General features: G+C 44.9%; 1 protein-coding gene across 1 annotated transcript in view; it reads left to right on the top strand.

Annotated features, from left to right (window-relative positions):
* LOC133395291 (rho GTPase-activating protein 21-like) overlaps window positions 1-27,557 on the top strand; it is a 136,190-nt gene that overhangs the window by 38,887 nt on the left and 69,746 nt on the right. The window contains 2 exon segments of the mRNA XM_061664064.1: window positions 26,184-26,375; window positions 27,242-27,272. Coding sequence (XP_061520048.1) covers window positions 26,184-26,375; window positions 27,242-27,272 — 223 coding nt within the window.

Here is a 27,557-nt window from a genome sequence, read left to right as displayed (position 1 = left end):
GAACACAAGAGGATAAGTACAATGCGGGTAGCCAAGTAAGCAAATCAAACACAAGAGAAGGAATTTGGAGAGTCGGCCTGTGTACCACGGACAACTCCGAATACTCTGGCGCTGGATCCCTGGATCAGGCAGGCTTAAATACAGGCAGTGACGAGTGCTGATTGGGGAGAGGTGTGCGGGTGAGGAGGTGATGATTGGTGGACAGAGAGAGAAGGAAAATCGAGGCACAAAGCACCCCCAAGCTCCAAAAAGGAACTGCAGGCCACATATCATGACATTTTTGTCATTTAAAAAAACATTTGACGAAAGATAAATCATTTCAAAACTTTTTCTCATTCAATGAGACCTTTAAGTCTCTACAACGCCATTAAAAAAACAAAAAAATGCACGATAACCTGGTTGAAAAAATATGCACACCCTCTAACTAATAATTCGTTGGAGGACCTTTAGAATTTATTACATCTCTTTCTTTTTGTGGCATCTATCCGTTTGGCACAGCTTGTTGTGGAAATATTTTCCCACTCTTCTTTGCAAAAACACTCCAAATCTTCTTTCGCTTTAAAATGTGAATAAAAAAAAAACTGCCTACTCGAACTGCGGAACATTGTTTGGGGTTAATCAGAGGCACATTCAATGGTGCTGAGTGCTGAGTTTGAATGTGATTGGTTAGTTCTGGACACAGTAACACCCCAGTTAGAAGAGGATGTGCACACTTGTGCAACCGCGTCTGTTTATTTTTACCTCCCCTCACGAAAAGATTTCAGTTTTTTTGAATCAATTAAGACATACAAGTTTTAGGTCAAATTAATGGTGGAAAATATTTAAAAATTTTATCCATCCATCCATTTTCTGTAACTCATTAGGGTCGCGGGCGTGCTGGAGCCTTTTTTTTTATATGACAAAAAAATGGAATTTGAACAGGTGTGTGAATTAGGGCTGCATTTGTATGAAGTCTACCTGTATTTAAAGGTCCCATATTTTGGCTATTTAGACCTCCATAGTGTAACTCTTTAACATGGACTTTGTATAAAATTGTAAATCTCATCCATCCATCCATCCATTTTCTGTACCGCTTATCCTCACTAGGATCGCGGGCATGCTAGAGCCTATCCCAGCTATCTTCGGGTGGGAGGCGGGGTACACCCTGAACTGGTCGCCAGCCAATCACAGGGCACATATAAACAAACAACCATTCGCACTCACATTCACACCGACAGAGTCTTCAATCAACCTACAATGCATGTTTTTGACCGGAGTGGCCCGGAGAAAACCCACGCACAGGCACGGGAAGAACATGCAAACATGGCACAGGCGAGACCGGATTTGAACACAGGTCCTCAGAACTGTGAGGCAGATGTGCTAACTAGTCGTCCACCGTGTCGGCTGACTTGAAATTAATGAATATAATGACATTGAAGGTGAATTTTCACCCGATTTTTTTTTTTTTTTTTTTTTACGCCCCTTTGAGGCTGCGTCACTTTTAGCACGTGTTAATCGCGCCTTATGGGTGGGCCGGCCTTGCCTAAATTGCTCTGAGCGCCTTGCATGGCATAAACCATTCCATCAATTTTCAACACCGCTTATCCTGGTTAGGGTCGCGGGAGCCTAAAAAAAAAATGTCATACTAGTGTCCAGAAAAGGCCCATCTGACAGCTACTTCTGTTTGAACCAGTTTTGTATCCGCTTTGTCTATATTTGGCTAAGACCACCCCCTTCCATCTGATTGGTTGCCTCCATGGAGAAGACCAACTTGTGAGAGTACACCTCACCCATCTTTGCTTGTGAATGACTGAACAATTCAGGGCAGCTCCTTTTATACCCAATTATGGCACCCACCTGTTCCCAATTCACCTGTTCACCTGTGGGATGGTTCAAACAGGTGTTTGATGAGCATTCCTCAACTTTCTCAGTCTTTTTTGCCACCCGTCCCAGCTTTTTTGGAACATGTTGCAGCCATAAAATTCTAAGTTAAAAAAAATAATTAGTAAAATTACTGAGAAATAGTCCAGCCAGACATGATGTTAAAATAATTTATTTTCATTAACTAGTATACTGTAGAGTCATGAGCACATTCCTAACACTATTCATCCAGCCATCCATTTTCTTCCGCCAACGTCGGGTCGCAGGGCAGTAGCTTTAGCAGGGAAGCCCTGACTTCCCTCTCCCCATCCACTTCCTCCAGTTCTTCCGAGGTGATCCTGAGGCGCCCTCGCTTGTCGGAGCCTATCCCAGCTATCATCGGGCACGAGGCGGGGTACACCCTGAACTGGTTTCCAGCCAACCGCAGGGCACATACAAACAAACAACCATTCACACTCACATTCACACCTATGGGCAATTTAGAGTTGTCAATCAACCTACCACGCATGTTTTTGGGATGTGGGAGAAAACCGGAGTGCCCGGAGAAAACCCAAGCAGGCACGGGGAGGACCCCGCTCCTCAGAACCGTGAGGCAGACTCTCTAACTCGTCGGACAACGTGGCGCCACACTATTCATTTGTTTTTAATTAATTTGTTATCTTGTTTTAACATATGCATGAGTTTCTTTATTTGAGTGCATTAATTTAAATAAAACATTTTGTGTACATGTGAAATTTGTCCCTTTAATGGTGCCGTGACTGTCCCCCTCCCCCCAAGTGTAATCTCTAGTGACATGAATTCGCTTGTCACATTCTGAAGAGAGATACAGTCGATGCAGGCGTGTAATTCTTTCCCGTGTCCTCATTGATAGTTGTACAAAAAAATATGTATATAACACTCTGGGCTGCTCTGTGTATGTTGTTTGATGGGTTATAATTTACCGTAACATCGGTGTTAATCTTATTAGCATGTCCAACCAGGTCCTTCTGCTGGTCACTTATTAATATTACAGTTGATTGACTGCATATCAATACACCAACATTGTGCTGGACTCTGCAATTTGACTATTGCACTTACATTGTGAGGACGATGGACATCACGCGCAAAGCTTTCGCATTTAGCACACCGCCACCGACCGAACAGTCGGTGCTCCGGTTGATTGACAATCAGAGCAGAGAGTGAAACAGTCAAAAGTGTAGTTGCAAAAGTGTAGTTACAATGCTTGTATGCAAGCATTATGGAAGTATATTTCCGTAAAGCAACAGCGAAACACAAATGATTGCTGCCTTGTCTTCCAGCAGTTCAGCACCACTGGGCGACTGCGGCTCACTAGGTAGAGCGGGTCATCCGGTGATCGAAAGGTAGCTGTTTCGAATCCTGGCTCTGCATGTTGAAGTGTCCTTGGGCCAGACACTGAACCCTAATTTTCACCCAGTGGGCCTGGCAGGGCCTTGCATGGCAGCAGTCGCCCCTTGGTGTATGAATGTGAGGCTTTGTAAAGCGCTTTGGGCCCTGTGATATGTTGATAAAGTGTTATATAAATGTAGTCCATTTATCACTGCACTGCTTTTTCAACACACAATGTGTAAACATATTTCAGTGCAAAATTAAACTTTAAAATGGATTATCATTTTACAATAAATGATAAAAAAATAAAATGATGCTCCTCATCTCCACTTAATGCTGTACTATCTTTTCTTGCTATGACTCAGCACTCGCTTGTTATTTAGTCAGCTTAATGGAGCTTAATGGAGGTTCAACCGTGCGTTCGCCCTCTTGGTGGTTGGCTGACAATTGGTTGAGAAAGTGCTCGCTTAGATATGCAGCAGAGCCCGCATTTTACACACATGGACAAAATTGTTGGTACCCTCTGTTAATGAAAGAAACCCACTGTAATCACAGAAATAACTTAAATCAGGCAAGTAATAATAAATAAAACAACTTTAAAATTAACTAATACAAATCACAACCCTGCACATATTCAAGACACCCTGTGGCAGATGCAGTAAAGCAGCCCATGAACACAAAAGAGCCTCCTCCATGTTTCACAGGAGGGACAGTGTTCTTTTCTTGGTATCACTCATTTTTGCATCTGTGAAGATAGAGCTGATGTGGCTTGCCAGAAAGTTCCAGTTTTGTCTGTCCATAGGACATTCTCCCAGAAGCTTTCTGGCTTGTCAACATGCAGTTTGTCAAATTCCAGTCTTGCTTTTTTATAATGTATTTTCAACAGTGGTGTCCTCCTTGGTCATCTCCCATGTAGTCCGCTTTGGCTCAAACGACGACAGACAGATGGTGCAATCTGACACTTATATACCTTGACCTTGGCGTTCACCTTCAATTTCTTTGGAGATTCTTCTGGGCTCTTCTGTTACCATTCGTACTATCCGTCTCTTCAATTTGTCATCAATATTCTCCTCTTCACAGACAACTTCAACTTTCATGATACATTCAACATTATACTGCTGAATGAATGCTTTGCAATAGGATTAGAGTAAACATGAGATAACTTATGTAGATTTATTCTAACAGTTATAGCCTTTACCTCCAGTGTCCTTGTCTATAATTTTCTTTCTAATCGCCTGAGACAATTCTCTCCTTTGCTTCCTATGGTACATGTTTAGTGTGGTACACACCATGTCACCAAACAGCGCAGTGATTACTTTTCACCCTTTAAACAGGCCGACCAACTGATAGCAAATTTGAAGATATGAGATGCAAATTAGAGGACACAACTTGTTTGAAACATGTCCCTATTGTCAAACTATTTTAAATCTCTTCTACAGGTACGATTATCAAAAGCAATGTCTAATTTTCATTGGTTAGTTTTCATTAATTTTTTATTTATTACTTTTGTCAGGTTCAAGTTATTTCTGTGACCACTGTGGATTTTACTTTCATAAACAGAGGGGTACCAACAATTTTTTCCGTGTGTGTAAATGTAAATACCGCCAAAGATCACAATTAATTTAATCGTGGCAGCCAAAATCATGATTACGATAAAAATTTAATTGTGCAACCCTAGGGTATACTGTATATCAAAAAGATGGATCAGTAAAAAAACACAGTGATGTCAGCAAATTGAGATCAAAAGGGAGAGCTAAACCTCTCTCTCTCTCTCTCTCTCTCTCTCTCTCTCTCTCTCTCTCTCTATGAATAGATAGGACTGCATGGTCGAAGGATGAAAAGAATGTGACAGTCAGAATGAGTGGGAATGTAGGGATGGGTGCAAACAGACGAGAGAAAGCGAGAGACACAGACAGAGCGAGAGACTGACGGAGACCGAGAGAGACTGAGGAAGCCGAATGCTCTGGATCTTGAAGCAGTTCTGTTGGATTTTTTCCCCTCGCTCGGCTACAATCCTTTGCTCTGTTGTGCTGTCTCAGTTCAGCTGATCACAGGAGAGAATTCAGCGAAACACAGATGGATCATGGGCACAGGGAACGGATGAAATCAGAGGTCACCAAATCATCTTTGAGATGGTGATTAATTTGACTGAACTCTAACAAAGACTAAGTGAAAAACAAACAACATATGGAAACTGAGGATGTGAATTATGATCCAACGACATAATCGCAAGAATTCAAGTTGAAGCATCCTCCAAGAGTTTTTTTTAGTAGGTGATGATTTACCTTCAACCGCGTTTGCCACTCGTGGTGAGTGACATTGACACAAGAGGACACTGAGCTTAGATGAAAAGCACTACTTTTTCTTTATTCCGTCCAGAGTGCTCAATGCACTTGTAGTCTGTGTGGAGGTGCTATGCATAGGGTTTCAGGTGCCGCACCGGCTCCCTCAGGACATATATGGCATTTCCGGTGTTCGGTGGGGGTGGACTGTAGCGACCGAGAGCCTCGCTATATCTGGTTGGCAGTGTTAAGAATTATTTCACCACAGCCCACCCCAATCTCGGGATCCATGAGGATAATACAACGCCAATGTTTGTCTTTGGTAAGATGGGGTATTTGAAACGTGTCTAAACGTTCTAAAGCAAAAATGGCAATAGATTAATGTTGCAGGTCTTTTTAAAAAAACCTGTTTTTATTGGCTATGGTGGCTTTGCGTATAATATTTGGAGGCAGCTGCCTCCGCCATGAGAAGTGCTGAAATCTTGAAAACCGTTATCGGATCAGCGTCACTTCTATCTGCATTGCAGTATAACACCGACAGAGAAAGGGCTGTATAAGAAACAGTTGGGAGTTGCTCCTAAAACTGCCAGAGAAGAATCAAAGACAGATTTTCTTTGAAATTATCTGAATTTGGGGGATTTTCAAACAGGTTGTTTGTTTTATATCAACAAGCATGTCTGATTTCTCTGAAAATTTTATCTTAAGTGAGTTTTATGCCCGATTTCCTGAAGATGCTCTACCGAGTTCAGCAAACTTTTTCCAAAGAAGAGGCAATGCGTGCTTTTTTCCAAGTTGCTTTTCACTCCCCGTTAAAGCTGTAAAACTAAAGCTGGGTGATATGGAAAAAATATCTATCACGATATGGACCATTTCATATCACAATAACGATATGCTACGAAAAAATATACAACATAGTATGACTGCTTACTTTTTCTTTATTTATTTCGAAGTGACATTAAACAGACCTGTCACAATTGAGAAATGTATCCAGTAGTGCTGCAATTAGAGCTGCAGCTATCAAATATTTTAACGATCAAGTATCCTACTAACAATGCTGTTGAATAATCAAGTATTCGGATGAAATAGATTTTTGCTTGGTTAAAGAGCAATTTTGAATACACGAGAAAGTAACATATTTCCCTTAAATAATGAACAACGAATTGGTTTCCTTTTTTTAGCTAATCAACAGTTATTTTCTTAAATTCACATTGTGGATTCGCATCAACTGTAATTTTTGAACAACCCTCATCCACAAATCCATCAAAGTACTCATGTTCTGTATCCGAAATGAACAGCTGGGCAAGTTCTCAATCAAACACGCCAGGTTTGAGTCAGTCTCGTTGCCATGCAGCTCCTCAGAAATGATGCCGGCTTTTATGAAAGCTTGAACAATAGTGCAAGCGGACACGTTAGCCCAAGCATCCACAATCCATTCACAAATTGTGGCGTAACTCGCCCGGTGCTGCCTCCTAGTCTTAGTAAAGCTGTGTTCGCCATCTGTCATCCATCGCTCCCACGCCACTCGCAACTTCACTTTGAACGCCCTGTTGACACCGATGTCCAGCGGTTGGAGTTCATTAATTCAATGCTCGAGTTGGTCTTCCAACTCGGACCACCTCGCCTGGTTTCCGTGTTTTGTTTTTCTTTTTTTTCCGCAGAAACTCAGCTTAGTCTTCTTAACTTGGCGAAGCTCGTTTTCTTGCTTCCTCCACCATGGATTCGTTGATCTTGAATTCTCTCCCGGCTGCTCGATTCCCATGTTCCTGCGCGTAACTGATAGCTTGCAGTTTAAACTGTGCTTCGTAAGCGTGTCTCTTCTAGGTGCCATTTTCGGGAGTTCTTAGCCAAACCCCGGCGCTATATATCTTCTGGGGCATGGCTTTAGTGTCCTCCTTCATGCACCTTTCGCCCTTTATGTCCATATGCTGTCCTCAGCCACGTCCGCTTTTCCTCTGTACAAGCAGTGTGTAGGCACGAAATGCTTCCAGTCAGTCAAGCGGTGAGGAAAAAAAAAAAAGTCAAGCGAACTGCTCATCACACAACATTTATAGATGTTGGAACTCGGTGCACATATAAGGCGGTGCCGCATTATAAGGCGCACCGTTTCAGTAGGCTCAGCCAAATAAGTAAGTGGCTCAAAGAAGTGTGTACTCCACTATCCGCGAATTTCAGACAATTTCCACGTTTTTTGGGAGTGCAGGCATCTTTACAACCCAGACGGTTTCTGTCATAAAAGACAAGGGGTTAAGTTATCGGCTGCCAGCATTTTTTTACTGTGTACGTCATTCAGCATCCCGAAAGGAAAACATTGGCCTTGTTCACATGGCTGAAGGACAAAAAGATGCAGTCGTTCCCAAACAATCGGAGGAACAAGAGATAAGGTGACACGATGCGCAGATGGATTCATCAGCGTCACTTCACCAATCGGAGGAACGAATGAGAAATGAGATGAGCCAGCACTTTGAATCTCCTACACCCTTTCTTTGCCCCATTGGAGCAAAGCCCAACACAAAACTCACTCTCGACTAGCCTAAGTGCCATGTTAGGTCTGACGGACAGGGTGAAGGCTATTGTCAATATTGGACTCCAGCCCACAACACGCCAAAATCTTCCTCGGATCCCCCTTCACTTGAAACCACCGTCCACTAAATTGCGAAGGGCCCCTTCTCCACCCATGAAGAATCTTATCTGCAAATCTAACTGATATCTGTGGGGTATAGCGTATACGGGTTAAATAAAAATTTAATTAATTTAGGATAAAAGAATGGGCTGGAAGCGACACCTGCGTTAATTTTAAATTACAGCGTTATAAATCAAGCGATTTTATCTATTAAGAGGGGCACCACATCGCTTTTTATGTGGATAAAATGAAGGAAAAATAATGAGAAACCTTGTTATCAGTCTCGTAATCTGAAGGTTGCTACATTTTATGAAATTTTGATAAGAATTCTAGATGGCCAGAGGTTTCTTTCCTCAAACCCAAACACACAACAATGCAGGTCGTTAATCCATCCATCCATTATCTGAGCCGCTTCTCCCAGCTATCATCGGGCAGGTGGCGGGGTACACCCGAAACTGGTTGGCAGCCAATCGCAGGGCACATACAAACAAACAATCAGTCGCACTCTCAATCACACCTACGGGCAATTTAAAGTTCTCAACTAACCTACCGTGCATGTTTTTGGGATGTGGGAGGAAACTAGAGTGCCCGAAGAAAACCCACGCAAGCACGGGGAGAACATGCAAACTCCACACAGGCGGGACCGGGGATTGAACCCCGGTCCTCAGAACCGTGAGGCAGACGCGCTAACCAGTCGTCCACCGTGTCGTCAGGTAGTTAATTTTATGGAGAATTTAATAATTTATCATGGGAATCTACAGGGGGAAAACACAAAACAAAGTACAGACGAACATTGGCAAAGGAAACAGATTGAGATGTGAGATTGGTAGAATGAGCGTACAGTGAATGCATATAGCTGGTGATTCCTGTTCTCGTTAATTTAAAACCAAAGATGCACTAATCTGTACTTTTAGTAGACCGCAATGTTGGACATACATGTCTTGAACACGTTTGAGGCGGGCGGGTCAAGCTTCCGAGTGTTCGGCTGGCCCGGTCCGCACTAGGAACAGGTGGATTTGGCGGAAAAGAAGAAGAAAAAGGGGGAAAAAAAGGAGCCCATAAATTTCCCAGGCAGGACGGCCAGAGCCCGGGTGTCTCTGCTCTCAAGACGTTTGGAGTGGGGTGAGCTCAGGCATCCAAAAAAGGCATCTCGGAGCGCTTGCAGGCATGCTCTGCAGTAGGGATGGTCCGATGTGTCCTCGCCACCTCGTGGTGAGGTGGGCGTCCTGCCCGGGCCAGTCGTCGGCAAGTTGGTCGGGTGAGACGAGCTGGCACAGAGAGCATAGCTCTGGCCTTTTTATGGCAGAAGCAAGACAAAAGGGGGTTGATACTGTGGACCAAAAAACTGCAGAGAAAACAGTTCAGCAGCTGAAACCATCAACAAGCTGTCTTGACTCAATACCATCTGACTTTTTCAAAGCTATTGTGAAGTCTGTGCTGGCTGATTTGCAGAAAATAATCAATTCCTCACTTCAGTCAGGCGAGTTTCCTAAAGCTCTTAAAGTAGCTGCCATCAAGCCTCTTCTAAAAAACACTATAGGCCCATCTCAAATCTCCATTTCAGAGCCAAGATTGTTGAGAAAGTTATTTTTAATCAACTCAGCAATTTATTGAACTTAAATGGACTTATTAAAAAATTCAATCAGGTTTTCGAACTCAACACAGTACAGAATCTGCTCTTATTAAAGAGCTAAATTATATAAGGTTGAATGCTGACTCGGGAAAGGTGTCAATTCTGGTCTTGTTGGATCTCAGTGTGGCTTTTGATACAATAGATAACAATATACTGCGGAACAGGTTGGAAACGTGGGTAGGACTAAATGGAACAGTCCTTAAATGGTTTGGGTCCTACCTGGAGGAAAGGAGTTACTTTTGACCCATTGGAAGTGTTCAATCAACCCTGAGCCCCTTCCTGTTTGCAGTGGTGATGGATAGGTTAACAGATGAGGTTAAGATGTTTGTGGATGACATTGTGATCTGCAGTGGAAGCAGGGAGCAGAAATGTAGATGTTGAGGTTCGCTCAAGGAGTGACCAGGTTGGATAAAATTTGAAATTAGCTCATCATAGGGACAGCCAAGGTTATATGTTTTGGAGACAAAGTTAGAGAGAGCAGACTTCGATGATTTGGACATATCCAGAGGGGAGAGAGTGAGTATATTGGTAGAAGGGTGATGAGGATGGAGCTGCCAGGCAAGAGAGCTTGAGGAAGACCAAAGAGAAGGTTAATGGATGTAGTGACGGAAGACATCAGGGCAGTTGGTGTTATAAATGAAGATGCAGGAGATAGGCTAACATGGAAAAGAATGACATGCTGTGGCGACCCCAAACGGGAAAAAGAAGAAGAAAGAAGTGTTCAATCTCATCGAATGGCAATGACCTATGGGGTCCCTCAACGATCAGTTCTTGGACCCCTCCTCTTCAACCTGTACTGTATATGCTACCCTTGGGTAAAATTCTTCAGAACTTTAATTTTGACCATCATAGCTATGCAGATGACACAGTTATATCTAGCAGTGTCTCCAGATGACTACAGTTCAATAATACAAGAGACTAAGACTACAGTTCAATTGAGGTGTTGTGTCACTATCTAAAACATATAAATAGCTGGATGGGCCACAATTTTCTTCAACAAAACTGTGATAATTGTTTTCGGCAATAAAGAAAAGAGGATTGCTGTTAATAAATACCTGGAGTCACTCTCTTTAAAAAAACAAAGTCTGAAACCGTGGTGTACTAATAGATTACGACCTGACTTTCAACAGTCATATCAAATAAATTACTAAAACTGTCTTCTACCATCTGAAGAACATATTCAGACTGAAGGCTTGCATGTGCCAAGCAGACCATGAGAAGCTCATCCATGCTTTTAGCTCAAGTAGACTTGACTCTTGTAATGGTCTTTTAATTGGACTCCCCAAAAAGAGCATTGAACAGAATGCTGCCGAATGCTTCCAGTCATCTTTAGAATATATTTTAAAGATCTGCTACTGGTCAATGAATCACTAAATGGTTTAGGTCCTGAATACATTACAGAAATGCTAATGTAAAATAAACCCAGTAGGGCTCTGAGATCGACAGACTCAGGTCGAATAGTGGAGTATTGAGTCCAAAGCAAACATAGTGAAGCAGCATTTAGCCATTATGCTGCACTGAAATGGAAAAAGTTGCCAACGGAAGTGAAGTCAGCCCCAAGTGTGAATGTTTTTAAGTTCAGGTTAAAAACTCTTTTTCCTCATGCTTTTTAGAGCATTTCTACTTTTAAATTATATTTCTTGCACTATACGCTGTTTTAATTGTACTTTTATTTTTGTTTTAAATGTTTATAAGATGTTAATTTTCTTTGTTTTTAAATGCTTTCAATTATGTAAAGCACATTGAGTTACCTTGTGTATGACATGCACTATATAAATAAATTTGCTTTGCTTTTGGCGGTCTATGACAGTTTTCGGGTGCTGCCTGGCTCCTGTGTTGGGCCCTGTTGGTGGCTGGGGCCCACATCCTCTACGGGGGTGGTGGGGCGCACTCGGTTGGGGGCTTGGGCTTTGGGGGGGCGTTGGGTCTGGCGCCTGTGCCCCTCCCTTTGGGACTGGTCAGGGCGCTTCGGTTGGGCTGGGGCCTGGGTTCCGGGTAGTGGGTGGCATCCTCATGTTCGGGTCCCCTGCTGGATGGGCTCGCTGGCTTAGCCCTCCCCCCCCCCTTTGCAGGTGGAGGAGGTTCACCCTTCCTCAATATGCCAGCTATTACAATCTTACAACATATGTATTTTAAAATAGGGAGTTACTTTTCAATCACCCTGTAGCTGTTTAGACACTAAAATAAATTCCACCGCACCATATATATATATAAAACTAATGTCATATATAAAACGAGGGTCATGTTCAATCGTTACTGTCCACAAAAAGATATTAAAATGGAGGACTATGTCCTCAACGCTGTCGACAACTACATCTATTTAGGCCAACTTGTAAAAATGGATGGAAATACAAGCACTGAAGTTGAACGCCACATAAAGCTTGCCTGGCAGGCGTATGGAAGGTTTAGTGTTATATTCAAGAACTATCTTCCCATTTGCTTGAAAAGAAAAGTTTTGGATCAATGTATTTTACCAGTCCTCACTTACGGTAGTGAAACTTGGACTCCGAATGCCAAAGTTATACAAAGACTACGTGTACATTTGGAACGCCAAATGTGGCAAAAAAAGCATTTGCGACAAGATGCAGTTGGATAAGACAGCAGACGCGAGTTACCAAAGTCATTCAAAAAATAAAAAACCTTAAATGGAAATGGGGTGACAAAAGGTGGACCACAGAAACTAGGAAGTGGATACCACTGGACACAAAGCGACCACGGCGAAGACCGAAAAGTAGATGGATAGATCTATCCATCCATCCATTTTCTACAACTTATCCAGGTCAGGTCGCGGGGGCAGTAGCTTTAGCAGAGACACCCAGACTTCCCTCTCCCCAGCCACTTCATCCAGCTCTTCCGGGGGGGATCCCGAGGCGTTCCCAGGCCAGCCTAAGGACGTAGTCTCTCCAGTGTGTCCTGGGTCGGTCCGGGGTCTCCTCCCGGTGGGACATGCCCGGAACACCTCACCAGAGAGGCGTCCAGGAGGCATCCGAATCAGATGCCCCATCCACCTCATCTGGCTCCTCTCGATGTGGAGGAGCAGCGACTCTACAGCAGCAACTCAACTCTGAGATCCTCCCGGATGACCGAGCTTCTCACCTTATCTCTAAGGGAGAGCCCGGACACCCTGCGGAGGAAACTAATTTCGTTAGGAACGTAGATCGACCGGTAAACTGAGAGCTTCGCCTTTCGGCTTAGCTCCTTCTTTACCACAACGTACCGATACAAAGTCCGCATCACTGCAGACGCTGCACTGATCTGCCTGTCGATCTCCCGTTCCATTCTTCCCTCACTCGTGAACAAGACCCCAAGACACTTGAAGTCCTCCACTTGGGGCAGGATTTCATCCCCGACCTGGAGAGCGCACGCCACCCTTTTCCGACTGAGGACCATGGTCTCAGATTTGGAGGTGCTGATTCTCATCCCAGCCGCTTCACATTCGGCTGCGAACTGCTCCAGTGAGAGTTGGAGGTCACGGCTTGATGAATCCAACAGAAGCACATCATCTTCAAAAAGCAGAGATGCAATACTGAGGTCACCAAACCGGACCCCCTCTACGCTTCGGCTGCGCCTAGAAATTCTGTCCATAAAAGTTATGAACAGAATCGGTGAAAAAGGGCAGCCTTGGCGGAGTCCAAACCTCACCGGGAACGAGTCCGACTTACTGCCGGATATGCGGACCAAACTCTGACTCCGGTTGTACAGGGACCGAACAGCCCGTATCAGGGGGTTCGGTAACCCATACTCCGGAAGCACCCTCCACAGGACTCCGCAAGCGGCACGTCGAATGCCTTTTCCAAGTTCACAAAACACATGTAGACTGGTTGGGTAAACTAAACATGCACCCTCGAGGACCCTGCCGAGGGTATAGAGCTGGTCCACTGTTCCACTGCCAGGACGAAAACCACACTGCTCCTCCTAAATCTGAGATTCGACTTCCCGATGGACCCTCCTCTCCAGCACCCCTGAATAGACCTGACCAGGGAGGCTGAGGAGTGTGATCCCCCTGTAGTTGGAACACACCCTCCGGTCCCCCTTCTTAAAAAGGGGGACCACCACCCAGTCTGCCAATCCAGAGGCACTGTCCCCGATGTCCACGCGATGTTGCAGAGGCGTGTCAATCAGGACAGCCCCACAACATCCAGAGCCTTTAGGAACTCCGGGCGAATCTCAACCACCCCCGGGGCCCTGCCACCGAGGAGCTTTTTAACTACCCGCCTCAGAGAACCCACACTCTGCTTCCCCATTGGAAGGCGTGTTGTTGGTATTGAGGAGGTCTTCGAAGTATTCTCCCCACTGACTCACAACGTCCCGAGTCGAGGTCAGCAGCGCCACATCCCCACTATACACAGTGTTGGTGGTGCACTGCTTTCCTCTCCTGAGGCGCCGGATGCTGGACCAGAATTTCCTCGAACCCGTCTGGAGGTCTTTCTCCATGGCCTCAACGAACTCCTCCCATACCCGAGTTTTTGCTTCAGCGACCACCAGAGCTGCATTCCGCTTGGCCAACCGGTACCCATCAGCTGCCTCAGGAGTCCCACAGGCCCAAAAGGCCCGATAGGACTCCTTCTTCAGCTAGTACGGCATCTCTCACCATTGGTGTCCACCAACGGGTTCGGGGATTGCCGCCACGACAGGCACCAACCACCTTACGGCCACAGCTCCGGTCGACCGCCTCAGCAATGGAGGCACGGAACATGGGCAAAGTTCTGTTGGAGGTGGGAGTTGAAACTCCTTCTGAAAGGGGGATTCTGACAGACGTTCCCAGCAGACCCTCACAATACGTTTGGGCCTGCCACGTTGGACTGGCATCTTCCACCACCATCGGAGCCAACTCACCACCAGGTGGTGATCAGTTGACAGCTCCGCCCCTCTCTTCACCCGAGTGTCCAAGACATGCGGCCGGAAGTCCGATGACACGACCACAAAGTCCATCATCGAACTGGGACCTAGGGCGTCCTGGTGCCAAGTGCACGTGTGGACACCCTTATGCTTGAACAGGGTGTTCGTCATGGACAATCCGTGATGAGCACAGAAGTCTAATAACAGAACACCACTCTGGTTCTGCACGGGGGGGGGGGGGTGCGTTCCTCCCAATCACAGCCTTCCAGGTCTCACTGTCATTGCCCATGTGAGCGTTGAAGTCCCCCAGCAGAACGATGGAGTCACCAGCGGGTGCGCTCTCCAGCACCCCCTCCAAGGAATCCGAAAAGGGTGGGTACTCTGAACTGCTGTTTGGTGCATAGGCACAAACAACAGTCAGGACCCGTCCCCCCACCCGAAGGCAGAGGGAGGCTACCCTCTCGTCCACCGGGGTGAACCCCAACGTACAGGCGCCAAGCCGGGGGGTCAATAAATATACCCACACCTGCTTGGCGCCTCTCTCCGTGGGCAACTCCAGATTGGAAGAGAGTCCAACCCCTCTCGAGAGGACTGGTACCAGAGCCCAAGCTGTGTGTGGAGGCGAGTCCGATTTATATCTAGTCGGAACTTCTCGACCTCACACACCAGGTCAGGCTCCTTCCTTGCCAGAGAGGTGACATTCCACGTCCCAAGAGCCAGCTTCTGGATGGATAGATTAAATCATTAAACGCACCGGAATTCGCTGGCAACAAATTGCAAAATGTCGTAGTAGTTGGAAACGTGAAGAAGAGGCCTTCATCCTGCAGTGGATAGATAATGGCTGATGATGATGATGATGATGCATCTGTGTCCTTTGCTTGCTGAGGTCACGTAAGCGCACTGCAACATTAAAGGTAGCATGTGCGTGCGTCCTTTAAGCTTTACAAATTAAACAAAAATTGGTCCTCTCAGACATAAGCATGTTTTTGTAATCAAGGTGCTCGAATTAAGGACTCCTTTCAGCCCTACAGCATACAATGTGGAAATCTTTGCTTGAATATTGGATAAACGACACAATATACGAAAAATTGTACGATAGACATTTTTTTTTGTCCTGTTCGGCTGTTAGGTCAAGCAGAAAGGAAAAAATCTGTATCCCTTTAATGCCGGAACAGTTTTACTATGTCACAGTGGACCAGGGGCGGTCCGCTGGCCCCACCGAGGCGTCCGGACAACTGCCGCCCCAGAGGCCCCCCCCCCACTCCACTTCCAGGAGAGCCAGACGCCCCCCACCCCAACCCACAGGGCCTGCGATGCAGCCAGTCCCCACCCAGCGCAAGGGCGGGAGAGTGACCCTTGTTTGTTGGAAAGGAGGCCGGATAGGGTCACATGACAAGGGAACGATAAGGGGGGGAGCCAAGGAGCAGCCGCTGGCCATGAGAGGTCAGCCCCAACACCAAGCAGTCACCCAGCCTGGGGGTGCGCGGCCTCAGGAGCACCGCCATGCAAATACGCGAGACCCACCTCCCCCCTGTTACGATGACAAGTCCCGACTGGCAGGCTGGATCATCTTTATTTGGAGCGTATACATTGACAATTGTATAAAGCTTGTTAAATATTGTAACCTGTATAATTATCGGCCTTCTGGATCTGCTACTGTACAATTTATTGTAAAAAGTCGTCTTTTATGGACTAGTATTGAAACTCCTCTTTGTCTACAGTGATGAAAGGCTGAGATAACCTGAGTGAAATTAGTCAATGAGGCATTTTTCTTCTGACTTAGTAAGGTGCGTTTCTTACAATAGGAAGAGGTCTGTTTTAAATTTAGTGGTATAATCCATAATATTAATTCTCTTTGCATGTGATCGAATGCCACTGACATTCCAAGACACAAATGTTCAGTGTGACATGGGTGTGTGTCTCATAATTTTAAATAGATTTGGGACTATGCATTCTTTGTTGTTGTTTTTTTTGACAGTTTTCGGGAGATTTTTCTGTATTGTGTTGACAAATGTTATTTAGAGAGGCTGATAGAGATGCTATATTTAAGTACTGAAAAGCCAGGGTACATAGAAAGGTAACGAGCAAACACTGAACATAGGAAACAGTGACAAGGGGATAATATAGTGTGTGGTGGTGGTTTGTGGTGCGCAATAAGAGTTTTGAGCGACTTGTGCGTTTAGTGTGTGTGGAAACAAGCAGAGCAGGAAAGCAGAGCGATAGGAGTGAGGATTCATGCTGGTGGCATGCGTGATTCCATTTTTGTTTATCTAAGCAAAAGTGGAAAGAATGAAACAAAATACAATACATTTTTGACGATTCATAACGACAAAAGAAGTACTGATCAAGAAGAGGTAGGGCGGGACGTTGGCATCACGAAACAGTTGACCGTCGGCATGTACCGTATTTTCACGACCATAAGGCGCACTTAGATATCTTAAATTTTCGCCAAATTAGATGATGCGCCTTATAAAGCGGCGCGCCTTATGTGTGCACCGAGTTCCATCATCTATAAATGTTGTTGTGTGAAGAGCGCTCCGCTTGACTTTTTTTTAATTATTATTTATTTTTATTTGTTTTATTTGGTATTTTTTAGCATTTCCTGCCGACACGCTGCTAATACAGAGGAAAACCGGACATGGCTGAGGACAGGGGAAGGGTGCGTGAAGTCGGACGCTAAAGCCACGCCCCCAGTAGGTATATAGCGCCGGGGTGTTTTTTTAATCGCTTGACTGACTGGGAGCATTTCCGGAGTGTGCATTGAGCAAAACAACATCGGTTTGGCGAAGGACTCCCGAAAATGTCACCTACGAAGAGACACGCTTACGAAGCACAGTTTAAACTGCAAGCTATCAGTTACGCGGAGGAACATGGGAATCGAGCAGCCGCGAGAGAATTCAAGATCAACAAATCCATTGTTCGCAAGTGGCGGAAGCAGGAAAACGAGCTTCGCCAAGTCAAGAAGACGAAGTTGAGTTTCCAGCGGGGAAAAAAAAGAAAAAGAAAATGCAGAAACAAGGCGAGGTGGCCCGAGTTGGAAGCTTGTCGCCAACTAACCACGCTCGTTTGCCTTTGTCGCGGAAATCCTTCATCAACGGGTACAAAATTCTACGCCTCTCATTAATCTCCTTGGGCACTGGTCGTTCATTTCAAATGAAGTCCCTTTAAGATCACGACCTTTGGATTTTACAAACACTTTTTGCTGAAAGTGTTCAAACTTTGCAATGATGGACGTGGTCGGTTTCCTGGACGAGGGCCTCCCAATCGGTAGACACGGTGAAAAGTAATCTTGTCGACTGTATCTTGCTGTATCTTGAGCGCGGACATCATAAACTTTTTATTCTGCTCCTCCGGGTCTTCCGGAGCATTTTCTGGAATGCCTGAGAAAATGAGGTTGTCACGCATGCTTCTTGATTGAATGTCCAACGTAGTTTCTTTCATGAGTTTATATTCCAGTCTAAGAGTTTGTAGTTCTGTTGACGTTGACATCATGTTTGATCGAAGCGCAGTATTTAATCTTAGCTCGTTCACTTGTTGTTGTGTGAATTCCAAGCGCTTTCTGAGTTCGGTGATCTCCTGGTGAAGCAAATCAAGTGCAATTGTCAATTTCTTGTCGATTGAAAAGAGGACACTCGTCTGTATCTCTGTCGAATCAAGCAAATCCTCAGTTGAGGTGGAAGAATCAGGTTTTTTCCTCTTCAGCGGCAGCTCGACGCGTTGGCTCTGATCCTCCATGACAAGATGAGTTGGCGTTGACGTAGCTGCGCGGATAGCAAGTGGCTCTCTACAAGTTACCGCTGCTAGCAAAGCTGGCGAAGGAAAAAAGAAAAGAACGAAGCGACCATCCGGCGTTGAAAAAGACGTGAAAAGAGAAATTTTATCTTGTAGTAGCTGTTTTTTTCAAGACTGTGCAAGGGTCGCCGCCAAGTTTTTCGTCTTCGGAAATCACGCGTTGTCACAGCATGCTCCCGTCCCTCTGCATCCTCTGTCTGTTATGGCACCACCTGTTCCGACACAATATACAATAAATGACACGATAGACATTTTTCTATCGTCCCCCCGAAATATATCTATATCACCCAACTCTATATAAAACTGACATGAAACAAATTAAAAATGGTGTATTTTAATACTAAAATGTTCAAACAAACCACATAAAAAAAGTAGTTGAATGCTAACATAAAATGTGAAAAGACTAATGAAATTAGCACTGATGTTGGGGTAATTATAAATATTTTAAAAAATCTGCTACTTTAACACAAATGGAGCTGCAACACAAATACAACATAGAACAATACTCACAGGCATATCCAGTGAATATAAATAGTCTACACATCGCTGTTCAATGCCAGGTTTTTATGTTGTAAAAAAACTATACCAGGATAAATTATTTTAAAACTTTTTCCATCATTACTGTGATGTTTAACTTGTACAGCTTAATTGAAATTAATACTAATATTTTAGAAAGGGCAAGTACAAATTAACAACTGAGAATGCGGTTGCACAAGTGCGCACCATTTTAAAACTGGGGATGTGGCTGTGTTCAGCGATAACCAATAACATTCAAACGCAGGTTAAATGGGAGTCAGCACACTTCTGCCACGATTTTAAGTTCCACTGAATAACCCCAAATAAAAAGCAGTTTTTCGAGTAGGGTTTTTCTGATATTTTCATTGTCACATCACACATAGTCACAACACCATTCTCATGTTTAGTTTTTATTTCAAAAGCACAAGACTCTGGCGTCTCCTTCACAAACGAACCACCGCAGATGGAATTAGTGTGCGACTGAAACACAACGTTCTGACGATGTTAAACCAGACAACCAAAGAAGTTGTTCAATCCAAACAATCTCGGCCCGTGTATATCAATGGTCCTTGTAACCAACAACGCCAATCCAATGATAAAGCAAAATCATGGAATAACCGTACTTCTAATTCGCGCCCAAACTACATGTTGAAACAGGGTACACGCAATGACCAGCCTACACCTGACTCGTCTAACCGAGACCCGAAAACCACTAGTGACAACCGGGAAAAGGGCTCCCGAGCTAACAGCTCCCAAAGCTGCCTTTCCGAAATTGCAATACGTGACAACAACAACGCATAGTCCTTCGGTGAATGTGTTGAGTGAACCTCAAGGATGGATCATTAACTGAATGAGGAAGCACTTGAATTATTTTGTGAAAAAGAACTGAACAATTCGGTGAACAAATCTTTTGAACAAATGTTTTTAAAGAACTGATTCTAAGGACCCCTCCCTGAGCCATCACCTTGTCGTGGTGGAGGGGTTTGTGTGTCCCAGTGATCCTAGGAGCTAAGTTGTCTGGGGCTTTATGCCCCGGCAGGGTCACCCATGACAAACAGGTCCTCGGTGAGGGACTACACAAAGCACGGCTCAAAGACCCCTAATGATGATGACAAACAATGGACTTCGTTTTCCCTTGCCCGGACGCGGGTCACTGGGGCCCCCCACTGGAGCCAGGCCTGGTGGTGGGGCTTGAAGGCGAGCGCCTGGTGGCCAGGCCTGCACCTGGTGGCCAGGCCTGCACCCATGGGGCACAGCCCGAAAGGGTAACGTGGGTCCCCCTTCCCATGGGTTCACCACCTGTGGGAGGGGCCATAGGGGTCGGGTGCAGTGTGAGTTGGGCAGTGGCTGAAGGTGGGGACCTTGGCGATCCGATCCCCGGCTACAGAAGCTGGCTCGAGGGAAGTGGAATGTCACCTCTCTGGCAGGGAAGGAGCCCGAGCTGGTGTGTGAGGTCGAGAAGTTCCGACTAGATATAGTTGGGCTCGCCTCCACCCAGTCCTCTTGAGAGGGGTTGGACTCTTTTCTACTCTGGAGTTGCCCACAGTGAGAGGCGCCGAGCAGGTGTGGGGATACTTACTGTACGTTGGGGTGGAGGCGAGCGTTGGGGTGGAGGGTGCTGGAGAGCGCTCCCGCTGGGGACTCCATCGTTCTGCTAGGGGACTTCAATGCTCACGTGGGCAATGAAAGTGAGATCTGGAAGGGCGTGATTGATCTGTGCTCGTCATGGATTGTCCATAACGAACACCATGTTCAAGCATAAGGGTCTCCACACGTGCACTTGGCACCAGGACAACCTAGGTCGCAGTTTGATGATCGACTTTGTGGTCGTGTCATTGGATTTGCGGCCACATGTCTTGGACACTCGGGTGAAGAGGGGCAGAGCTGTTAACTGATCACCACCTGGTGGTGAGTTGGCTCCGATGGTGGGGGAAGATGCAGGGAACGTCTGGCAGAATCCCCTGTCAGAAGGAGTTTCAACTCCCACCTCCAACAGAACTTTGCTCATGTTCCGGGGGAGGCGGGGGACATCGAGTCGGTTGGTGCCTGTCTTGGCGGAAATCCCCGAACCCGTTGGTAGACACCAACGATGAGGGATGCTGTCAAGCTGAAGAAGTAGTAAGTAGCGTTCTCCAGCACCCCCTCTAAGGACTCCAAAAAGGGTGGGTTCTCTGAACTGCTGTTTGGTGCATAGGCACAAATAATAGCTCAGACCCGTCCCGTAGGGAGGCTACCCTCTCGTCCACCGGGGTGAACCCCAACGTACAGACGTTGGGGTCCACACCTGCTCGGCGCCTCTCACCGTGGGCAACTCCAGAGGGGAAAAGAGTCCAACCCCTCTCAAGAGGACTGGTACCAGAGCCCAAGCCGTGCGTGGAGGTGAGCCCGACTATATCTAGTTTGAACTTCTCAACCTCACACACCAGCTCGGGCTCCTTCCCTGCCAGAGAGGTGACATTCCACATCCCTAGAGCCCAGCTCACACTGCACCCGACCCCTGTGGACTCTCCCACAGGTGGTGAGCCCATGGGAAGGGGGACCCACATTACACTTTCCAGAGGGGGGCCCCAGTGACCCACGTCCGGGCAAGGGAAACCTTAATCCATATATTTTGTTCGTCATAGGGGTTTATGGAGCCGTGCTTTGTCTGGTCCCTCACCTAGGACCTGTTTGTCATGGTTGACCCTAGCAGGGGCGTGAAGCCACAGACTACTTCGCTCCAAGGATCATTGGGGCACACAAACCCCTCCACCACGATAAGGTGACGACTCAAGGAGAGGTGATAACTGTTTTAAATTCGCAAATTTCTGTCCCCAGCGTATTTCATGTATACTTATCAGAAAACCTGACAGATTGCTATGTTTGCTTGTATAATCGAACATCTAAGGGTGCTGTGCATTAATTTGGAACAATGTAATGATGTTTTGTTAGGAAATACTTGAGAAGTTGGATAATGTAGACCAATGGAATTTTCTGAGTCAATTAGAATTGAGTATTCACCAAGACCTTCGAAACGCCTAAAAAAAACAAAAAACAAACATGGATCTATTTATGTATATATTTTTTAGAAATTCCCAATTTGTTTTTTTTATTTTTTTATTTTTGAAAATAGAGTGTTGTAACATTCTTGAAAACTATGGACTATTTTTCCACACAATTGTTTCCATTTTCCAGACTTTTCCAGAACTGGAAATGTATGAAATCAAATTCCATACTTTTCCATAGTTACCATACTTGCGTAGGACCCCTGTAAGAAACATGATATGACAACTACAATCCATACGGACATCATTACGGACTCGGACAATTGGGACAAGGTATGTAAATGGGAAGAAAAATTATCACAGAGGACCTTTAAGAAAAAAGTGCTGTATAAAACTCAGTTGTTGTTATAATTATTTTGGCCTCACCAACAGGCTCTTAAAATCACCTTTTCTTAAAATTCAGGCAAAATATTAAAAATGTATGAATTTTCGGGATTCTGAACCGGCGCCCCCCTACAATTAGAAAATAATTCAACTCTGACACCCGTTTCACCCATTGAAATAGGTGGACATGTCTAGCATATCAAGATACATGAAAAAAATCACAAGGACTGATCTCTGAAATTGAAGTTGAAACTGGGTTGAAGTAGGCTTTTTTTCTGGTTTCAGGGATCCGACTTGAACAATTCCTCCTAGAAAATTTCTAGCATCCTCGACAGATTTGGTGACACTAAATTGCCGAGCTTGTTTCCGTAGCGTGATGTGAAAGTCTGAAGATCGTTTTGCTATTTATTATTATTTATATTATTTATTTATTATTTATTTACTATTTATTATTCTTATTAAGAGGGGCAGACAATACTTTTTTCTCTATCAGGGTTGTGTCGTCGTCTTTGCTCAACCACATTTCAACACACAAAAAAAAAAAACAACAAACAACACAATCTGATTTTCATTTTAATATATTTCCATGGCCATCATGTGTGCATCCACGGAGCCGACGCCGTTCCGCCAGCGGCTCGCTGCTTTCGTGAGTGCCGCGCTGGGTGTTACCGCAAAAATTACAATTTATCGAGTCCAGAAAAAAAGTCTGTGTTTATGGAACGATAACCCGCCCTACTCTGCCTCCGATTGGCTGCTGGCTAGCACCAGTATCCATTATCCCAGACTTTTAGTAAGTGATTCGCTGGAGCACTTAGCAACACACACACACACACACACAAATATATATACATGGGTAAGCAATACTGTGCATCTGTGGATGCAGATCCACCTGCTTTCTTGTTCTTCTTTTTTTTCTTTTTTTACTTTTTTACTGTTCAGCTGCATGACCATGCAGAATGGTGGCTCTGTATGCCTTTTTTAGCTGAAACAGTTTTGCTGTGCAACAGGGGAATTTGAAATACTCTCTCTGCTTATTTTTATTTTTTAATGATTCTGAAGCTTATTGAAACGGCAGCCTGACAAAAAAATAGGCTGAGGGGACAGACCGAGGGACAGAATGGACAAGGGGAATAAGGGTGCGAACCACAGCAGAGCAAGTTAGACAAGTCAAGTCAAATCACGTTCTTATTTATAGACGAAGGGACTCCCGGAGAGGACATGCAACAACTCACCAATAGGACAAGATGAGAGAGGAATGAAAAGGGCAGGACCGGATGTGGGAAATGAGCAAGGCAGTGCTACTAATGAGTGGTGTGGTGGAATGCTTTCATAGTATCTAAACACCTGTAAGAACCTGTGAGTTGATATCATAATACAACCTGTGTTATTGTTAGTGGTCCCAGAACAAACAATTAAAGCCTATAGCATGCCTATGGAACTTATTAGTGAATTAACACCCGGACCAGTCCCCAAGGGAGGGGCCATGGAACCCACTGCTGCCACCACCCCCGCCACCCCCAGGGAGCAAGGGAGCCCCGACCACCAACAGGGCCCAACATAGGTACACAGCAACCACCCGAAAAGCCCACAGCACGCCAACAGCGAGCCCATGTCAAGCAATGACGACGCAACACGTCCAATGCATGGGAAATGACATACTTTTAGTGGATAGTAATTGCTGAAGCACTTCAGCAACCCACACACACATGGGTAAGCAATGCTGTGCATCTGTGGACGCAGATTCAGCATACTTTATGCGTCCCTGCTCATTTTTGTACGTCTCAGGCACAGGACGTACATCAAATGAGATCCCTGAAAGTGCAACGCATTATTATCTCCAATACATTAGTATTAGACTGGTTAGAGGATCTGCCTCACAGTTCTGAGGACCGGGGTTCAATCCCCGGCCCCTCCTGTGTGGAGTTTGCATGTTCTCCCTGTGCCTGTGTGGGTTTTCTCCGGGCACTCTGGTTTCCTCCCACATCCCAAAAACATGCATGGTAGGTTAATTGAAGAATCTAAATTCCCCGTATGTATGAATGTGAGTGCGAATGGTTGTTTGTTTATGTGTGCCCTGCGATTGGCTGGCACCCAGTTCTGGGTGTACCCCGCCTCCTGCCCGATGATGGCTGGGATAGGCTCCAGCACTCCCGCGACCCTTGTGACGATAAGCAGCTCAGAAAATGGATGGATGGATGGACATTAGTATTGGATACCATATAGTAGTAGTCCTATTGCTGCCATCTGAGAATGTGACTCCAATCAATTCTTCTCTCCAGTCAAGTGATGTAATACTTCAGTGGAATTAAATTGGGATTAAGCTGCACATATTGACCATGGTCTTGTTCACGAGTGAAGGAAGAATGGAACGGGAGATCGACAGGCGGATCGGTGCAGCATTCTGCAGTGATGCAGACTTTGTATCGGTCCGTTGTTACAAAGAAGGAGCTAAGCCGAAAGGCGAAGGTCTCAATTTACCGGTTGATCGACGTTCCTACCCTCACCTATGGTCACGAGCTGTGGGTTGTGACAAAAAGAACAAGAATCCGGATACAAGCGGCCGAAATGAGTTTCCTCCGCAGGGTGTCCGGACTCTCTCTTAGAGATAGGGAGAGAAGCTCCATCATCCGGGAGGAACTCAGAGCAGAGCCGCTGCTCCTCCACATTGAGAGGAGCCAGATGAGGTGGCTGGGGCATCTGATTCGGATGCCTCCCAGACGCCTCCCTGGTGAGGTGTTCTGGGCACTTCCCACCAGTAGGAGACCCCGGGGATGACCCAGGACACGCTGGAGAGACTACGTCTTTCGGCTGGCTTGGGAAAGCTGGATGAAGAGGCTGGGGAGAGGGAAGTCTGGGCGTCCCTGTCAAAGCTACTACCCCTGCGACCCAACCTCGGATAAGCGGTAGAAAATGGATGGATGGATGGATGGATGGATGGATATACCCCAAATAGCTTGAAGGACTCTTCTATGAGGCTGTGCCATGTTTCATGGGTTGATTTTTCTCCCCGATTATGGAAATGCTTTTCGAACTCAATGTGCTCCTTTTTGTTTGGCCAAGTTACCAGGCCAATCATTAAGGCTCATTGAGTCCAGCAACCTCCCTTAGGACTTCGCTTTTTGTTCAGGGGTTCAGGGTTTTGCTTTGCTTCTTTAGGCAGATTTTCTCCAGCTCTCATTTTCTTTTTTCTGTTGGAGAAAAGAATGACAGTTTCTATTATGCACAACTTTTCATCTTCCACAAGAGTTTTCAACACCTAAAGCTATTCCGTCAGTCTTTTATCTTGTTTGGGAGAATGAACACTTCATTTTTATTTACATTTAATTTTGGAGATTTGCTGTCATGTTGCTTTTTTCCACTTTAACCTGATGAAACCTAAGGCTTAAGAAAGAACGCTATCAGGATTTCTTTTACTCGTCAAGTAATGCCATTAAGTTTCTCTCGGCAGTTATCACAGATTAGAATATCATCGACATACTGTAGCTGCCTTGCTGAAGAACCCTGCATTCTTCTCTCATGTGAACAACTTGGTCGATGCAGCAAGCTGGTTTATCGAAAAAAAACAAAAGAGAAACATTGGATATAATTTCTAGTCGGACTAAACATTGTCCAATGTTCAACAACAAAAATGATAATTTCCATAAAACAGTGCAGTTTAAGTCTACAAATAATCATCATCACATACTAGTGGCCTCTCCGATCTTCAGTTTAGCTCTAATCATCTCAGCAGTCCTCTCCTAACTGAATACTTGGATAGCTAGAGTATTTACAAAGGGTAATTAGCTCTATTATCCTTTACTCAACAGATATGTCATCACCGTGAAAGTTTTGTGACATGATTCAACATTAACCTTAACAGATAATTTTTAAGTAATTTTTGATGGAAACAATGTGGATATTTCAATGACTTTGTTCCCTCTTGATAGGCTAAAGGACTAAAAGATAACATGGTGTCATCCAACGAGAACAGTCACCGGCCACTTTCATCTAGTGATGTGGAGGGCATGTCGCGGTGCGGTCTGAAGACCATTTACCTCCATAAGAACTTCCAGGGATTTGGTTTCACTCTGCGACACTTTATAGTCTACCCACCAGAGTCCTTCATCCACAATGCCAAGGTAAGCAGATTTCTTTCTTTTCCACTTCTTAAATAGTAGAACCTCCAAATCAACCAGAATAACTTCTGGGACATAATTTGACCAAATTATTCTAATTTCACAATGTTTTTCTCTATAGGAATCAATTAAATCTGCAAGTAGAAATTTGGTGTGTCTTGCAGTGATGTTTTTATATTGTATGTTTTAGGGCCAAAAAGTACATCGGTCTCTTCAAAGATGCAAATACAGTCAAACCTCAATTTAACAGACCCAACCGAACCCAACAGAACCAACAGACGTCGGATTTAATGGACAAAAAGTATTGTCCTTTTGGAGCTCAAAACATTGCTTTGTAGCAGACTAAGTCCGGTAGTTCCAGGTTGATGCTCTGTTGTTTACTCAAGCGCTCGTCATGTACACGTCTCTCGAACATGTGATGCTGATTTTGGTACAGTATGCAGTTGTTTTTTGTCAAGCCCTTCTCTATGGCATCCAGTCGTAAAGGAGGTGGGAAAAGGAAACGCTAACCTTGTGGCTCATGAAAGTGACCCTCGACTTACCACCACAACAACTTTCTCCCACCAGTTGCATGCCATTATCACCCCTCCCAAACACCAGCAATTACGGCACATTCACGACAGTATAAACAATCACAGCAATGTTTAAAGGTAAGTTTACGTAAATTAAAAAAAAAAAAACAAAACTTTTTTTTATATTTACAGTAATTTTGTACTGCACTTGATATTTTTAGACCTCAATAAAAAGTGCTTAAAATTAACGGACAAAAGGCTTTAACCCCTCTTAGTCCGTTAAATCGAGGTTTCACTGTATTTCAACATTAATGCAAAATATTAATCCTCCTTTAACCTACTCTGTTCTTTTCAAAGGATGAAGAGAATGGAAATGCAATTAAAAAATGTGAGTGCCATTTTTTTTTTTAACACAAATGTTCTCGTCATGTTGAAATGTCTAGAATGATGTTTAAATCACCAGATTTTCAGTGCCACAAGATGGATGCATAGCCTCATACTGTACACTCACTTAACGCCATGCTCGGGATGGAACAACTTCAGATTTGTTGTCGTCTACGCTAAAGTGAGGATAGTCGATTCGACTAATGGATGAAGCCATTGATATTTTTTTCTGTCCCACCTCACTGTGCGCGCCAATGTAAAAAATATAACTTGCTATGAATGCCTTCAC

The sequence above is a fragment of the Phycodurus eques genome, chromosome 19 (genome assembly GCF_024500275.1).
Source record: "Phycodurus eques isolate BA_2022a chromosome 19, UOR_Pequ_1.1, whole genome shotgun sequence".
Taxonomy (NCBI): Eukaryota; Metazoa; Chordata; class Actinopteri; order Syngnathiformes; family Syngnathidae; genus Phycodurus; species Phycodurus eques.
The sequence above is the reverse complement of the archived record's forward strand: the minus strand, read 5'-3'. Positions and strand labels throughout refer to the sequence as shown.